The sequence below is a fragment of the Eucalyptus grandis genome, chromosome 1 (genome assembly GCF_016545825.1).
Source record: "Eucalyptus grandis isolate ANBG69807.140 chromosome 1, ASM1654582v1, whole genome shotgun sequence".
Classification (NCBI taxonomy): Eukaryota; Viridiplantae; Streptophyta; class Magnoliopsida; order Myrtales; family Myrtaceae; genus Eucalyptus; species Eucalyptus grandis.
In genome coordinates this window covers 32110479-32129318 of record NC_052612.1, presented here as the reverse complement: position 1 = coordinate 32129318, position 18840 = coordinate 32110479, and the positions used below count along the sequence as shown (strand labels likewise).

Sequence of the window (18840 nt, the reverse complement as noted above, 5' to 3'; positions counted from 1 at the left end):
TTATGGATCAAATAATGACACGAGCAAAAACCTTCGTGAGTGATCGAAAAATGAGATTCTTTTTGCAAGTTTTTCGAAGAATTGAAAATGCATGCTCATTCAAATATATAAACAAGATCCAACAATTGGCATTATGTCAACTCATGAAGTTAAATATATTGAACACATCTAACACCAACTGGAGAAACAAATATTTCCACCTTGCCATATGCGAAATAAGACTTACAAATTAAGTAAATCATAGGATGCATATCTTACCATTCTCTTGGCCGAGCTTGAAAGGAAATAGTTTATCAATAATGCTTAAATAACGGTCCGTGACTCGTGCAATGAGTGATGGACCATTACTTATAAAAAATTTGCACTTGGAACCTTATCTTATTTGTCTGGTTCTTGTGAGTTGTGATGCAAAACTAAGAAACAATTCTTTTTTTCTTTTCTTTTTTCCCCTGACGTCTGCAAACTTGTTATGCAAAGAATATGTAAATAAGTCATACGATGATTTTTCCTTTATTAATTCAGAAATTTTCAAAAACTAGTTTCTTTTAAAGATTCATGACACATGAAAATACACAAAAATTCTTCAATATGCTTCTAATGCAAATATGTCTGTTTTTACCCATTGATGCAACTTTATGGAATTTTACGTAGTATTCCTATTAATCCTTTGAACTTTGTCCTTAGAGACATTTTTAAAGAGAATACTATTTTAAACATATCATGAATGACAGACCTATATTATTTAATGAGATATGACATTCGGATTGAGACATTATTTACTAGAGAATTGATGTGCTATGTTCTACTTGATCATTCTAATATCAATATTTCATTTTTTGGGAGGGGCAGTACTTTTATAGAAGCAATATTTCTATGACTATTGCAAAATTATTTGCACGTAACCTAAACTAAAACTTTAAGAAAAAGAGAGGCTAAAATAAGATAAAGACGAAACTTTACCTTTTGGTTGCCCCTCTCTCTAAATTTGGAATTTGTGGTTGGGAGTTCACCGTTGTTCTCAAGACTGTCAGCCTAGCAGCATCCTCATTCTCTATGCTGCCACCCCCCATGGTTTTTCCGAGGAAAGGTTTCCTGGAATTTCACTTGGTGACCCACCAGTTGGGATCCTATACATTAAAAAGTAATAAATCAAATGAAAAAAAAAATAGAAAGGATACTTTCTAGAAACATTGTTAATATAAAATATCTCTTACATTCATGGTAAAAAGAACAATGTAAATATCTTAATTACTATACAAACAAATGTAGGATTTCTATTAACTACATCTACAATTAAAACATTTTTCACGTTGCAACCATGAAAAAGAAAATTCATCATTTAACAAAATGAATACAATTGTCAAAGTTAAAACTCGTAATTCTAACATACACAAAACTTAAAGCATCAATAAATTCTGCTTAAGCCATGACAATACAACTTAATTTGAAAATCAAAATCATAATTGTCTCATGACTAACTAGATATATTGGATTTGTCTGAATAATTTTTTTTTTTATCTCACCACTCTTTTTCTTTTCGTACAACTCCACTTTTTCAATGCTAACGAACTTCCGATCCCTTATACTTGTGACGTATCATATCTATAACATGGGAGATTTAAACTTATTTGGATCGTCTAGTCTTTATGGATACAAGCATATTATCCATTCCACGTTTACTAGATGAGGCTTTATATATAGAACGGTAGCTGTGGCCTTAGGGTTGCAATAAGTTGGAGACTCTATGAATTGAACGGGGAATCCGCCACATCAAATTCTTTAATACTAGTGACTGGAGACTGTTTATTTATGTTTATATTAATTAGCCATGCCCAAACATTTTAAGAAACGTTTACTTATACTAAAAACAAGTTAATTGTTTTATTATTCATAAAACGAAAGCAAGCCTTATCAATCTACACCTAGGATTCAGATCCAAAAAAAAAAAAAAATCTAAACCTAGGACTTACATGCAATCTTTCTTCAGCTTTAATCATTCAGGCGGTGCTCACATTTGTTAGTCGATAAGAAAAGACTCGCGGAGTTAAATGTCAAATTAGTATTTATCGTCTAATCTCATGTCATGCATCTGTCAAGTTGCCTATCACTTTTCAGCCAAAAAAAGAAAAAGTTGCCTATCACTTTTGGCACGGCCCTCATGTTTTGACGTAGAATTAAGAACAACTATCAAGCGAAGAGCCAGTGGTACAAAACCAGCTTTTTGATTCCGACCTAAAAAAAAAAAAAAAAAAACAGAACGGACAGAATAGGATGGTGCCTGTCAATCCATCTTCTTTCATTATAAGTTTTAACGTGGAATTTGTCAGCTAACGATCTGCTTCTTTGCTTGGAAGCAGACCGAAAGTCTTTGAAGAGGTATACTAAATATAATTTTTCTCATACATAACAAGAGTCACGACCAAGGCTCAGTATACTGAATAGATTACAATTATAAAATGAATTAAAGTGAGCATTTAAATAAGTGGTTATATACATAGGGTGTTGGGCCTTGCCACCAAAGCTACTTTGAGTGGAAACACTATAATTTGAATATGATATTGGCTGCGTCCAAACTCAAAGCTTTACTGCTATGCTGATCTACTCCAAGTATGATATACTAGTAATGCATCGATTTTTAAGGACAATTCTTTATATATCTACATCATTCGAACCAAGATTTCATCATATGCCAACACTTCATCCGATACGAAGACAATAAGAAAGCGACGAAATAGGGAGTGGTTCACGCTTTATTCTCTCTCTATTGAACTTTTGTTTGTTCAAACGAGCTAATAACTACTTGGTTTTCGTTTTTATGCTCAGGAAAATTATAATGATTGAACTGGATGAGCTTGTTAGTTGGACATAATTCTACGCTTTTTGTGTCCATTGATTGATTTACTATGTCTGTTCATTGAATAAGAAATAATGAGTGTCGCGACCAAATTTTCGAGTGCACCACCTAAAATTAGGCTAATGGACTACTAAATCTAACTTAGCTTGGGCTCTCTCAAGCCCATACCAATTCGCGACTTAGGTTTAAGTTCATGTTAATGATTTTCCATTAGAAGTCGCCACTAATATATTTTCGGTGGGCCGATTAGAAAAAAGTAACGAGAGATTTACTTTACTTCTGCGAACCAGAGATTTTTGAGTTCGGGGACTTGATTATGCTAGATTTCTCTAACGCCATTTCAGTACATTTCTCTTTTATTTTGAAAAATGTTTGGCAAGTAACTTGAATTGATTTTAATTTACTTCCCTAATATGTGAGGTGATTATGCAAGTGCGCCACCAATTAAACACCCAGTAAAGCAATAAATAAATTGCAAAACTTATCTCAAAGCAATGAAAGCATATTCATTGTTAGATTAAAATTCACATCAACATTCCTAGATATGATTTCTAATTTACATGCAATCACTCAATTTTTTTTTCATTTATTTAATGAGAATCATGCAATGCATGCTACTAATGAAATGATATGATATGACAATATGACCTAAACTATATGACACAAGTATGCAATCTAAATTAATCAAATGACCTAACTCTAATGACAAGGAAGTCCTAATTAAATAAATCTAGCAACAATCACTAGATGACGAGAATTTCATGAACCTAATCTTGCATGACATGTCCATGATTTTTTTCCTTTTTGTATTTTTTATGAAAATTCGTAATTAAAAACCACTAAAAATCTAACTAAAGTGAAAACTAAAGCGAAATGTTATCTATTCTGAATGCCTTCTAAACATGTATTTTAGAATAACTAACCTATCATGCAATCAATTCTAATCCACATGATGCAAATGCAATTTTTTTTTTTTGTATTTTCGGGATAAACAAAACAATTAAGAGATAAACATCAAACCATCCATGGTCATCAAAAATATTATCCACCACTCAAATTGAAATTCAACTTGATTATTTGGCTAATAAAATCAATAAATTAATCTTAAGCCTTAAAAGATCAAGATATCAATTTTACTCCTGAGTGATTAATTATTCCATCTAAAGCCTTATAGATGGAATAAAAATTCGTGTGCAGTTGCGAATTGAGACGGTACATCAGAAATTTCAACTATGCATCAACGGATATTTCAAATAAGGAAATGAAATATTCGGAAATCAAATAAAACGAATTTTTTTATCTAATCTAACCATTGATTTTCAAATTTGAACTTTGCGCAATCGGACCAGGATCGCAATCGGACCAGGCACAATCAGTGGTGGATTTGAACTAGCAGTGGCTCATGAGCTCACGATGGACATCGGGGTCAGCGAGCTCGGCATGGTAGGGCTCAACGGGTGGGAATCTTGGCGCAACAGCTTTTTGATCTAGTTCGAACTTGTTGCTGGCCGCTGATTGTTTTTAAAAAAAAAAAACCGCAAAAATCGTCTAAAGCTTGCTGAGCGCGTCTCTTACAAAAGAGAAAAGCTCATTGACTCGGTCGTGCTGCTACGGTAATCGCGCGAGGACGAGGTAGGGCGTCGGTCTTCGCCGAGGGACTTTCAGGATCTTCTTTGGTCTTCAAGTTGAACCATCCAATTGAGCCTTTTCCTTCTTTTTAATATTCCTCCCCGCTCAAAATTGCACCCACCGTACTTTCTGCCACCACTACACTTGCATAGATTTTCTCTTCCAAGTGTTGCTCTTTTATATGGCTTATATCATCTTCACGTGAAAGATCAACGTGGATCAGCGATCGTGGGTCAATGGCTTGGCAAGGGTGGCGCGTCTTGGTGCACTCGGAACAAAGAACGATGAAGTGCAACAAGCCTGGACGTTTGCGAATCCAGTATCTTCGTAGAGTGGTGGCCAGCAAGCCAATTGGACGATCACAGCAAAGTCATGGGTTGAGGTAGGTCAAGCACCGAAGATGAAGACCACCCCTCGTGCCTTCTCTCTCTCGTCTCGATTCTCACGTGTTTGTCTTCTAAAATTCTGAATTGCCGACTCTCCCCGTGGAAAATGTGAGTTCTCCCTCCTTTTTTTTTTTTTGTGGTCGTGTGTTTCTATTAGGTGGCCCTCCAAAACCCTACGCGAATAATAATAGACCATCGATTAGGGTTTCAATTTTTCTAAATCAATATCCATGAATAATATTTTTCCAAACGCAATATTCGTTTTGCTGAACACAATATTTGCTTTTCCACTTGCCTTATCCGGAAAAAAATTCTCATATCCCGAAAAAATTTCAAATTCTTATTTTTTTCACGAGATAATTTCCGATCATAAAAAAAGGGGGGAGGCTTGGGCCAATTTGCTCGCTTCATGGGCTTAGTCCGACTTTCCAAGTTAAAGCTCAGAACTACTAATTCGAACCCATCCGCCACCCGTCCAATAAATAAATGCAAAAAATGCAATAAAAATAAATACACCTAAATTTATATTTTATGCAATTAATATTTTTTTCATGGATAAAATTAACCCCTAATTTTCTATGCAATAAATAAATAATTGGATCGCCAAAATTTAGGTGTCAACAATGAGCTAACGGTACTTCATAACTTACAAAGGGCACTATTTAATGAAAAGAAAATTTTCTTTTATTTTAGCTGTCAATCACTATGAAAAGTTATATAATTAAGTTAATTAAGTAAACTTAGAAAGTAAGAGACGAGACAATGCATGAAATCAATTTGTGAGGTTGTCTATAAGTTCGAGATTTTATCAATTCGAATGAGGTTTTCCGGCGATAAAAGACAGAGGGAAGTGAGTTCCACGACGCAAACTGTTACTGGAAGGATCAATGTGCCCTGGATCATCTGAAGTCGAAGTCGAAATCGAACTTCTCTCTGAAGCAAAAGGCCAATATCGTCAGATACTTTCCGACCACAACGTGAGGCACGAAACTGAATTGATAGGGATTGTGTGGGTTATGGCCACGCATTTTATTTAAGAAACCTCGGTCACGCATTTCTTTAAGAAACCTCGGCCAAACAAACAATAAGATTCCTTGAATGCACATCACGTCTTCGATTGGACAAAATCTTGTCGAATGAATTATTGTATACTCTCTCTCTCTCTCTCTCTCTCTCTCTCTCTCTCTCGTCTTCGATTGGACAAGATCTTGTCGAATGAATTATTGTACTCTCTCTCTCTCTCGACTTCACCGACGAAATGTCTGTCTCCCTCTCCTTATATGGTGAACGTCGCTTGGTTGGAAGCTCACTTGGCCTACTACGCCACGCATTATTGACCTACTACAGGACGTTGACAGAGAGAAATGACCCATGTTATGGTAGGAGACCCACGACGTAAACTCGATATCCGAGAGAAGGCCAAGAAAGAGTTCAAAGTTCAAACCATTAACATTTCAGTTATATCAATACCTAAATTTTGATGACTTTGTTCGTTGCCTAAAAATTAGGAATCAACCATGACTAGTAAATAAAAATATTGTTAACATTTTTTTTTTGTTGAAAGGAAATTGTATTTATTGCTTCAAATGATACATGTGAACTATATACACTTCATGACAAAGCAAATCAAAACAAAGTAATGAATATATCAAGCAAATTAATCAATGGCCAATCTCTAAATTTTGTATTTTTATCAGTAATGAGCATACACTAGAAATTCATTTCCCAATACTACAATATTGTTAGTTGGCAGAGTGCGTCCAAATTCAACATCCTCTATTCCCTTGTCGTATAAAAACAATCAAAATAAATTAAATAAAGATAGATCTAGCATGTGAATAAGCAAGTCTCTATTGTTCAGCGAGACATCAAAATCCGTATGATTACCATAGTAGAGAACTTGTACAGAAGGGGGGTGGGGGGGTGGTAGAGAGAGAGAGAGAGAGAGAGAGAGAGGGGTGTTAACATATAAGTATTTACATGCCAAAAAATTATTGTTAATATCTTTAAATTTCATCTGCATATAAGGAACATTGTCATTTAGTAATAATGAGTCCACATCAGCTACATTATAATTTATCTAAGAATGCTCTGAGCATAAGCGGATTAGATGGACTAAGGCCAAGAGAACACAAAATCGGCCCAGCCCATAAAAGTCATATTTAGCTCAAAATTTTGACTATTGAATCGAGAATGAAAGAGATATTTTATTTTCCTATCTCAAATATAGGGAAAAGTACCAAAAAAGTTCTAAACATATTACATTTGTACCAATTCAGTCCTAAACATTTTAATATTAGTACCAATTCAGTCCACCGACCAATTTTAGCCGGCCAACACTGATGTGGACGTCAGCCAGTGACCGGACGTTGACGTGGCAATTTTTATGTTTTTTTTTTAATTTTTTTTTTCTTTTCGTCATCTTCCTGGAGGTGGCTAGCGAGGGCCCCAACGACGAGCGGCTTCGCCCAGATCTAGGCGAGGCAAGCCTCGCCTGTAGCTGGCGAGGCCATGGCGGCCATTGCCAAGGCATAGGCAAGGGTCGCAGCCCTCGCTTGGCCTCGCCCAGGGCCGCCTCGCTCGCAGCTTAGCCCAACTCCCGACCTCGATTTCCTCCGCTTCATCGCTACCGACTTTTACTCTTTTTCTCCTTCCATGAGCAGAAAGCCGCGAGCAATCCCACCAGCTGCTCTGATGGTGTAGGCTGGCCTCACCCAGATCTGGGCTAAGCCACGGGAGAGGCCGAGCGAGGGCCACGACCCTCGCCGACAGCTGGCGAGGGCTTCGTGGCCCTCGCCTCCGCCCTGGTGATGGCTGCCATGGCCTCACCAGCCACAAATGAGGCTGGCCTTGCCTAGATCTGGGCGAAGCCGCCTCGCCGGCGCCCTGGAGAGACCGGGCCGAGGGTCGCGACCCTCGCCGGCGGCAGGTGAGAGCTTCACGGCCCTCATCGGCCACCTCTAGGAAGAAGACGAAAAGAAAAAAATAAAAAAAATTCGAAAAAATAAAAAAAAAATCATAAAAATTGCCACGTCAGCATCCGGTCACCGACTGACATCCACGTCAGTGCCAACTGGCCAAAATTGGCCAGATGGACTGAATTGGTATCAATATTAAAAATTTATGACTGAATTGGTCTAATTGAAAAGTTTATGACTGAATTAGTATCAATGTGATAGGTTTAGGACTTTTTTTGATACTTTTCCCCTCGAATATATTACACTAACTTCTTTGTTTCAATTTAAGGGATATCTCAAGAAAAGCTCTAACTTTTGGCTATATAGACACATTGTTCTCTAGGAAGTTAAAGTTGTTCAAAAGGGGTTAGCAATACACAATAGAAAAGAAAAAAAGAATATAAGAGAGCACAGAAAAATCATACACGTAGGAGCTCTGTCTCTCGCGACCCTCAGAAAAATTCCAACGCACATTTTACTTTTTTTTTTTTTTTTTTTGGAGCTATCGTCAGCTTATTTTGGAGCTAGACGCACATTTTACTTAGTACGCATTAGTTAACCGTTAGATTGTCCTAGAATTATATAGAGAGTACGCTAAGACATTATTCTTGAGTTTGTCCAATAGAGACGGTGCAACAATATATGAAAGTATGTCTTTGAAGGAGAAAGTTTGGCTAATCAAACTACTAGAGAATCCAACACACGGTCGCGCAAAGTCAGTAAATATGTGTTCATTTTAGTCAGAATGCATTCAAATTCTGAGGAGACCTCTGGGACACCCACTTCTTCAATTTCCAAAGTAATCGAGCATAAAAAATCCAAAGATCCCCTTGGGATGTTCATAGTCCATAGCGTTGCTGTTTGTCGCCCCATCCTATTCCTTGCTGGTTATCATCATTGTCAATCTTCCTGGCGACCCCCTCGCTGTTGGTTGTTGTTTGAGTCGGTAATTCAATTCAGGTAATTTCCTAAGTTTAATTCAAATATTACATTACCTAAATTGTGGTCGTTTGATTCTAACACAATTCGATTCGAGATTATAGGAAATTTCCTCGTTTGAGTGGTTACAATTCGGGTTCAACTTTGAGACCTGAGATCAGATTCCCGACTATCTTTATTTCCTACGTTGGATGTTATGAGTATTTGATTATGTGGGCATGTCATTAATTTTAGAAAAATTCCTTTTATGAAAGCTACCAAAAAAAAAAAAATTTATGTTACATCTAAGATAGATCGCATCCACCTATGGTTTCTAAATTGAAATTGCATATTTTAGGAACCATGTAGTAATTTAATAAATTACCTACTTCAGATTAGTATTTAATACAAATTATTTTCTATTTTAAGTTAGGTTCTCGTACACTTTAAGTAGTTTCCTATTTTAGCTTTAAAAGAAAATTACAATTTACATGCATATCTCATATAGAATTAGTTAGATAATACCCATGCCATAATATTCATGTCATCATATCCATGTCATCACATTCATGTCATATATTACATGTCATTTAGTACCACATGCTTTTTGGTCATGCAAATTAATAATTGCATCTCATGCATTGAATCAATAGGTCATCATTCCTAGATAACGTCACTTAGGTCATGTTTAGGTAACCTAGAATTTAATCTTTCATTTCTTTAAGAAAAGAAAATAAAAAATCTCTCACAAAGTCTAAATAGTTGGATTAATCAATTCATGTCATTAGAGTTGCATATAGGTCGCATTTAAGTTAATTAACATAGCATACAAGTTATTTGGATTTCATGTTAGTTTATCATCTCATGTTAATTTGGAACTCAAATAGACATAGCATTTACATTTATTCATGCTTATTTGGAAAAAAAAAAAAACCAAAAAGAATTAATCGCATTAACCTGGATCATGCATACATCACATCATTGAATTGTTTCGAGCATCACGGTCTTTTTTTCTCTGCTGCCTAAGCAATTTAATTACTACTTTAATTATTGATTGTTAAATTCTTGTCTGCACACCAACATGATCACTCATCACAATTAGTGGTTTTAGATTAAAATTGGCCGAGACTACTTGCAAAAGATTCTTGAAATAAAAAAACAGGTACCGAAAGGTTATGAGATTTATCTAGCGTTATCAATCCCACGTTTCTATGATATATGTGATTCATACAAATAAAATATTCTCACACATTTTACATGAATTTTTAATCAACTCATAGTATATTAGTGGTAACTCCTAGTTGAATTAATTTGCTTGTTAAATTGATTACATGAAAACTCTAAAGTTGTGAATGATATGGATTTGGAGGACTCCGCGCTAAATGTTTGCTAAGTAATTTATTATCTTTCCCTTGATGATTCACTTTTGTGAAATTCATGACAAGCTGGACCTACTTTCATTCATAAGCTTAACCCTATGAGTTCTTGACTAAGTAAGATATATTACTTGTTTCACATTACATCGCATCCGCGACATTGGACTCCTTTTACCTAATACTCTCGTGCATGCACCTTAACAAGTCTCTCCTTGACATGTAAGCCTCCTATGTTAGGCCCGCTCTCCTTTAATCACGGTACCCTTACTGCACCAACCATTATCTTTGACTCGATTCTTCACTTTTTGTGCGGCCAAGGGGCACTAATATCATAAGTGTGGGGTTTGACTTTGACCCTCTTGTAGAAGGGCAAACCAAAAGTTTCGAAGAGAGAGAAGAGTTAAAGATAGGGCCAAAAAAAAAAAAAAAAAAGTTAAGATTACAATAATCACAATTCAAGTAATCGATATATTTGAATTATGCAATTTTAAGAAATTACCTAAATTTGTATATCGTGACTGGCAATGAGGTTCACGGCAACCGGCGAAGGGTGTTCACCGGCAATGGCAGAAGGCAACAAGAACTCGTAGGTGCCTCGAGGGATTACGGGACATCGTCGTAGAAGCCTAGCAGCTCCTTGGAAGACTCGGTGATGCTGCAATAACCAACGGTGCTGAGCAGCATCTCGCAAAGACCCTGAGGAACTTGCAGGAAAATTTAAACACGACAAAGGTGTAAAAGTTGGTCTGCTTCGTCGAAATTGCAGAAGTCAATGGGTGAGTGGGGCGGCTGTAATTGTTGGACTGCGAGCAAGGCTTGACAGTAGGGGAAGCTCTGTTGCTATGGGGGATCAACACGTTGTAATTCGCAGCAGGTTTGTTCGTCGGGGGGTTACTACATGTCTTTGTCGTGCTGATTGGTTCGACAAAGGCGGCAAGCGCAGCAGTAGGAGACTGGCAACTCTCCAGCATCAGGTATGGACTTGCAGGGACTACGTTAAAAGGTGATCCATTTTTGGAAAATCCTAGACTAGGGTAGCCTACGCATGCTTAGGAACGAAGAATACTTAACGGAGAAGGAAAAAAGTGGCAGCAACAACTGTCCAAGTCAGCAACAAACCGGAGCTAGGGAACGTCCAGCTGTAACTTGCAAAAGAACAGCTTGCAAGGTGAAATTTTAAAAGTTAAATATGTATTGTTTTCTGTCTAAGTTGGTCGAGAAAAAGGCGGTGTTCCTATGCTTATAAATAGGACTCGTTGGCCGTGTCCTCTAACTAGCCGAAAAAAATAGAAAGTCTCCTTTATTTGTAATACCAACTATCATAATAGAAGTCTTTTTTTTTTTTTTTTTCACTTCTTATTCTCTTGTATTGACACCTAAATTTTGACCTCACATATGGTCATTTAATGCATAAAAATTTAGGGATCAACCCGACCCCTAAGCAAAATTGACATCGCATAATTTTAGATGTCATTTATTTATGTCCGCATCCAATAATTTTCATTTGAGTGAACATCACCATGCTTACAAGGGAATACCTTCGGTTGATGTTATATGGATTAGCAAAAATCCTTACAAAACTATTCAGCCTAATGAGGGACCATGAATCTCGTCCATGATATGCGGAAGGGGACTGATAAATTGCACACGCGAAGAAAGATAGGAAATTCGGAAGGAAATCGGTTGGATGCTTAGGGGTCGCAATTTCCACAAGGAGGAAACGAATCAATCACAAAAATCTTTTCTCCAATAAATTTCAATCAACTAAGTGGAGGAATTGGTCGGATGATTTCTGTAAATGATAGGAAATTGAAGCAGCTGGTCAGCGTAGGAAGCAAATAAAAGGAAAATAAGAGATGATTGATCATGCATGGAAGATGGGAATTTTGACTAGCTATTCTTGCTTTGACAAATATTCAATCTTGATAAATTTGGAGTCAAATTTCCTGTCAAGGATCAAGAAATCAAGTGAATAGGAAGCCGAAATGAAAACCAAATCCAAAATCCGAGGGAATAAGGATCCATGAGAATAATGGACAATGGCCAAATCCAAAATCCAAAATCTGAAGAGAAAAAATCAAGGAATTATACTCATCAGATGAGCTGTTCGCGAAATCAAGAATGAAGTTGGATGCATTTCTGGTAGTATGAGTGAGAAGAATCGAAGTGCTAATTCGCGGTGACAAATCAAGGCTAAGATTTGGGAATCCCTACAAGCAAAGGAGCACGGGTTCTGACTTTCCAATGTTAAACGGAAGTTTTTTTTCGCTATATAAAGGGACTGGTTGAGTCATTGCAAAAAAAAAAAAAGCATGGACAACACCCTCAGAGATCTTGTGTCCACTATCTCGAAAACTCTTCGACTATATCCTCGACCACTATCATCATCATTTGCTCATCATTCATTTGATGTCCGTCGTGATCCTTGATTCGTCTTCACGGACGATAGTGCTCGCATCGGCTGTCCTCTCGACATCCAGCGTTCATCTCGCTTTATGGAGGTTGATGACAAACATAAAGCAAAGTCAAGCAATTTTTTAGTTTGATCGTGTACAATTCCTTTCATTATTTAAATTATTTTCGTGATTTCATTTGTTGTCCAGATTTAGCTCTGAGAAGAGGATCTCATGAAGATTCACATCTCCATCTCATTCAGCAAGCATTCTCGCGATATCTTCTTTCGACAATGCTCAATATATTCACAGGAGGTCATCGCTAGATGGAGTGCCGTCGATGCAACCACTGACGCCGCAGCGCCAAGCAAGCCTGAGCCGCATCAGACTTCGTCGAGCACACTTCCTCGACCCTCTGGAGCCTCTGCCGAAAGTCCCGGCATTCTAGATCAGTCGTGCTCAGCCCCATCGATCATCAAGATTTCCTAGCTACCCTTGCGACACCAGTGGAATTTCCAGCAAATTCTAATTCTACTAGTAACTCGACGAGTTTCCCAATAGTTCCGTAAACTCACGCCGAGTATTCATTTGTTCTTGCAGGCTTTTCCAGTGAAATCTTCACTGAGTAAGTGTGGCTGCTCAGCCATATCTATACGAATCCCCCAATCAGCTGTCCTCGCCCCGCTTGTAGTTTACTTTGACTAACCTTAATTGGTTTGTGTCGGTATATGGGTGGTTGTTTAACCTTCCATAATGAATTGGCTCCATTACATTTTTATATGCGATTAAGCCTCAAGCCGATTCGGTTCTATTTAATCTTTCCCTATATTGACCAAGGTATATTGGCTTTTGGACCTTTAGACACTGATATCGAATCCCGGTATTTTTGCGTGGCTTGCTATAGTTGATCTGATTTAGCACGTTATTGATGATGTGATTAGCAATAGTTGATCTGATTTAGCACGTTATTGATGATGTGATTATTTCTAATCATAAGGTGTATTTCAATGCATCATTATCGCATGTCATTGTCTCGTACATGTCTAGAGTTTTGAGGGCATCCGTGATTTAAAGTTTTTTTTTTTTCAGTTAGGCCAACACATGTTAATTAGAGTACATATAAATTTAGGATAATCCATAATTTTCAAAAATCGAATAAAATGTCATTAGAATTGTGTAGGTTGCATGTAGGTTTAAAGTTGTTTAGTCTCATAGCATGCATATCATTATTGCCTGTCATTTTAGTGACTAGTGCATATAAGTTAATTTCCTTTTAATAAAAGACTCTAGGACTTATCCTTGTTTTTGTTAAATTAGGCATGATGATAAAAAAAAAAAAATGAAAAGAAACATATAGATCGCATGTTAATTAGTTAGAATTTCATGCAAAATCATGCATAACATGCATGAATTCCGTTTGCATTTTTTAATCACAAATGTAGTAACTTGCCCCTATTCATGGTTTTGATTAGTAGATATTATCTCATTATTTGCCTACTCGCGTTGTCATATCTTACTTATTAGTGGTATAGTATAAAAAGAGGCAAAGATTACATGCAAAACATTTTCGAAATAAAGAGAAAAGGTACCAAGTCTTCGTACCCATGAATTTTTGGTTCGTGGTAGTAAATTGTACCCAAAATCAATTAGTGGCAGCGGCTCCAATAGGTAAAATAATTTGAGTACCTTACAATTGGTAAAACTTGGGAGAATCTGTGCTAAGCATTGTGGGGGGAGAGAGACGACGGAGCGATTCAGGTTGGCAGCTGCAAACCGGGTCAGGTTTGGAGCTCCATTCGGGTAGGGTTTCTGACTGGTGGAGCATGGGCCGGTTGAACTTGGGCTGGGCATTTTCTTAAGAGTGAGCCCAGTTTTGTTTAAAATGGGCTTGGGTCTCTTTTGAAAAAAAGGGGAGCCCTGGGTTGCGCCCGTGCCTCAAGCCCATCCGGGCCAATAAGTGATGATCCAGGTTGGTCCCGATCCGGGAATCCGACCCGGGTCTTTTCAAAATTCTATTATTTTAATATAAAAATATTTTAATGATAAAAAATAGAAAAATCAAAAAATAGTTTTTATTTTTCAAAAACTAGAAAATCCAAAAAGAATTTACATTTTTCCAAAAAATCAGAAAAATGCAAAAAGTAGCCTTTGAGTGGTTTTCCTTTAAAACTTATGAAAATCTTTATAAGAAAACAAAAGATAAGAAATTCCAAAAAAGGAAATTATATTTAAATCTTTGAAAGCAAATATTTTCTTATTCCAATTACGGTCTCATGGTGCATGAATTTTTATTTCCTTAATTTGGTAGGGAATTGAATCCTAGAATTCGTCCATTTTTTTTTTTAATTTGGTAAGGAATTGAATCCTAAAATTCGTGATTGATACAAAATGCTGCATAGATGTTTTACTTGACGTTTACATAAGATAAAATACCAAAAGGGCATTAATGATTAACTAGTCTAATCAAGTCTTCAATCATAGTTTCTCTAGTTGCACAAGAGAAAAATAATTCTATCAATATTTCACTTGGGTTTTTAATTGACTCACCTTAAATCGATTAGTGACAACTCATATTTGAAATTGGCTTGCATATTAAAAATTCGAACCATAAGTCATGAATCGATGGGCTTGGGTGAGTCCGTGCTAAGCCTAATACTTAGTGAGCCATTAGCCTCCGCCAGCTCTCGCACGTAAAGGCACCATAAGGGAGGTCGTGAGATGTGGTAATTCTTAAATTAATTTGCAATATTAATATTTTTATTCAAGAATCAAGATTAACTCCTAATCTTTTATGTAATGAATGACTAAATAGACTATCAAAATTTAGGAGCCAATAAGAAAATATTTGTTTGAGATTATACAACAGTATATATACCTTTAAAATTAGTATTCTTTTTCAAAAATCATTTTATGGTATAACCTCCATATGTTGCAATAAAACCTTTCAAATGCTTCGTTGACATTATTGGGAAACTCGTATTGTTGAGTTTCTAATTTCGTTTTTGATTTATTCGTTTTTTCTCATTCAGAATTCTCTAGATAGGAAACGTACTACATTTAGCTCTCTTGTTTTATTTTCCTGGCATAAATAAAACGAAAGCACCTAACTCGCTCAATTAAACCAATGCATTATGGTGGATATACGAAAGAAAAATCCTTAATCCCAAATATCAAGCCCTTCAACTTGCAGCAAGTTTCTTGCATTTTGTTAGCACGAGATATGACACAAGAAGTAATACAAGTGAAACAGCCAGACCTTCTTCAAATCATCGGAAACACACTTGTGACATTTATATATCAACTTCACCATAAACGTCCTTATAAATGTAATGTGTTCACTTTGAGATTTTTGCGATTTATCTACGTGATTTTCTTTAGCAAAATGGTGATGTTGACGAATGCAGTCTTTTCCTTGGACATGGCATCAACAATTTGAGCCCTATATCTCTTGAAGACCTCATCTATGATCTCTTCACCAAAGTGCTCAACGAGTAAGGGCTCAAACACAGCTCTCATGCACTTGGCCATATTGTATCCCTCATCCTCCAACACAACATTAGTGTTGAAATTGGTGTCAAGAACACTCCAATTCACTTCGGACACCTCCAAGCAATCGATTGAGAATGACCCTTGCTTTTGGACTTCCCCTCGTACTTCCTTTGGTGAGGGTGTGTACATAGGGACATTGAAGGAGTCCACTTTCTCTTCTTCTATGAGTCCCTGCTTCAGCGCCAGGCACAAAATTTTAGATTTTGCAACCAAAAATAAACAACAATTGTAAAATCATAAGTTGTTAGTATAATATCTTTGTAATAGTCATAGTTACATGTTTAGGTAATGGGGAATGTGTCTATTGCATACTGCTCTTATATGTGATTCCTCTCATGTAAGTGTTGATTTCACTTAAATTGGGTGTAAACCATACTAAAGAGGGAATGAGTGTGTAATCTAAACTCCTGATAAATTTATCTCTTTACTCTTAACTTTCCTGAGAATGAGAAAGTGCATAGATTTTTTGATTTCCAAATTGCATTATTGCTTTGGTTCAAAGTATTTATGTGAAAATTCTGGCTAGAGTTTCACAAGATAATCTTTTAGGTCATCTAGCAAAAACATTTAGAACTTTAGAATTGGCAATAATATACCTTAGTCAATAAGAAATATATTCCTAGAGGAATAACGAAACTCAACAAGTAGTACAGTACAATATTACAGTTTTCTATAAAAGCAATAAAAAAAAAATCAACCTTGATTTTATCCTAATGTGCACGCGACCATTCAAGTACTCTGGAGACTATTTTTTTTTGGTACCTCGGAGACCATTTCATTGAGAGCAATAGCCAAGAGCTCCCAAATGTAGCAACACTCTTCGCTTGAAAGATCGTCGCTTCTTCGACCCTGGAGGGTCAATAGCATACGCCCTCCCACCACCACCTCTTGCCCACGACACTCCAAGAACGTTGAGAAGTCCCTTTGGAATTGCTCGTAGTATGCCCTAAGCACACTTGGAGGGCTTGATCTCGACATATATATGTTGCCTTTGTTTCCCTCTAGGCCTCGTGGGACCTGACAAAAAAAAAAAAAAAAGAGTAAGGGAGGGAGGGAGGGAGGGAGTGGGACCTGACAAAAAAAAAAAAACAGAGTAAGGGAGGGAGGGAGGGAGAGAGAGAGAGAGAGAGAGAGAGTTTGCTTCCCATCAAGTTAACAAATATAGAGAGAGAGAGAGAGAGAGAGAGAGAGAGAGAGAGTTTGCTTCCCATCAAGTTAACAAATATAACTGTGGATCAAATCATTACCTGAGACAGCCAATGGAGGCTGTATGAAGAATGAATCAAGTGTAGGCTCTCCCGAGGGAACAGTCTCCCATAGAATGAACCAGGAACGCCATTGAAGAAGCACGACAATGTTGCCCACGCTCCGTTCTTGCTCTTCATTTGCTCACTCAACTTCTCTTGGAATCTCGGCAAGAATCTGCTGAAGATGGTGTTGAAGTCGTTCCCCGGGAGATCATTCAAGAACACTTGGATCTCCAGCAGCTCTTGCTTGGTCGCCTTGCAGAGATTGCTCATGATGTTGATGATCTCGGACACAGCAAAGAGAGTGTTGGGGCCAGTGGAACAGCCCAAGTCTGCAATGGCGAGGCTCGTCGGGAAGGTGGCAGCGGCCGTAGAGAAGAGAGCCGTGACGGCTGCCTCCATTATGGGCTTTGTCGTCAATAGCACCTTTCTCTATCAAAAAAAAAAAAGAGAAAAGAGAAAAGAGAAAAGAGAAAAAAGCAGAAAGCATTGACTCAATATCAAGAAAAAAGGCTTCTGTCTTCAGTTAGATCTATACAGAGAAATAAATCATAAATGTTATGTATTGCTTATATTGACGAATATATCCAATGATATATTCTTGATTGAACATGCAAGTGGTTCATATATAATGAGTGAGTATTGCAAATTCCATGCATTTTCTATGTTAATCCAATGAGAATATCATAGGATTGTGTTTGTTTGAGATTGCAATGATCGTGCAAGATCTAATATTTTATTATACCCTTTATTGTACGTTCATCTTAAGAAAAATCTTGTTGATTAATAGTATATATACAAATTGGGGTCACAATTTGAATGCTTGAAAGATAAGTTATATTGTCCTGAAAGGCATGGTAAAATATCGTCTTTTGCATATAGAATTAAAAATCTTGGTAAACAAAAAGAACCCTAGTTTGATATTAAAGGAAGAAATCAAATTGTGGTACATAATCACAAAGGAGTGTGTAATCAATCCTTTAATGCATAGGAATTCAAAATGAGATGTGCCCACAACAGGACATTGAGAGATGTACCTGAAGCAATGAGTTGTTAGCATAACTTGATTCTCCCATTCCTCCATTCATGTGCCGTAGTTGCGTGACTTCCATCTCTCTCTCTCTCTCTCTAGTTGGCTTGCATTTGAATTGGTTTGAGGCGCTTCTTATAGACAGTTTTGGGGCACGTTGTCTCGATTTTCCACGTTGAATGTAACTCAAGTCCAATTCGAGTGTGGAACCCGCGTGTCCTTGAGTTTGCACGGAGTGGTCCTCATATATTGATTGCCACGTATGTGGCTGAACTTTTTTTCTTTTTTAGAGGAGGTTATTTATCTTCAAGAGTGCAATGAACGAGTACACATAGAACACTAGCTGAAAAATTCAAATAATAGAAACAATTATTGATGCATTGAAGAGTCACAAATTCTTAAAGAAATTGGTCTCGTAAAAATTTATAATTATTTATTATTTGATTTTTTGTAATCTAAAATAAACTGTTATTCTAATAATAGATTAAAAACTATCACATA

General features: G+C 36.9%; 1 protein-coding gene across 1 annotated transcript; it reads right to left on the bottom strand.

The window, feature by feature from the left end:
- Positions 1-15670: 15670 nt before the first annotated feature.
- LOC104414705 (salicylate carboxymethyltransferase) lies at positions 15671-18490 on the bottom strand. Its single transcript, XM_010025868.3, has 4 exons — positions 18347-18490; positions 17310-17741; positions 16825-17079; positions 15671-16233 (listed from the first exon to the last, which is right to left on the bottom strand). Exons 1-4 carry the CDS (start codon positions 18419-18421, stop codon positions 15874-15876), a joined length of 1122 nt encoding a protein of 373 aa, XP_010024170.1. The 5' UTR covers positions 18422-18490; the 3' UTR covers positions 15671-15873.
- Positions 18491-18840: the final 350 nt, after the last annotated feature.

What these genes read in the sequence shown, in the direction of transcription:
- LOC104414705 (XM_010025868.3), bottom strand. Translation starts at nt 18,421, where the DNA reads ATGGAAGTCACGCAACTACGGCACATGAATGGAGGAATGGGAGAATCA. An exon ending in CTAACAACTCATTGCTTCAG is followed by an intron (nt 17,742 to 18,346) that starts GTACATCTCTCA and finishes TTTTTTTGATAG; the next exon opens with AGAAAGGTGCTATTGACGAC. An exon ending in TCAATGAAATGGTCTCCGAG is followed by an intron (nt 16,234 to 16,824) that starts GTACCAAAAAAA and finishes GCGCTGAAGCAG; the next exon opens with GGACTCATAGAAGAAGAGAA.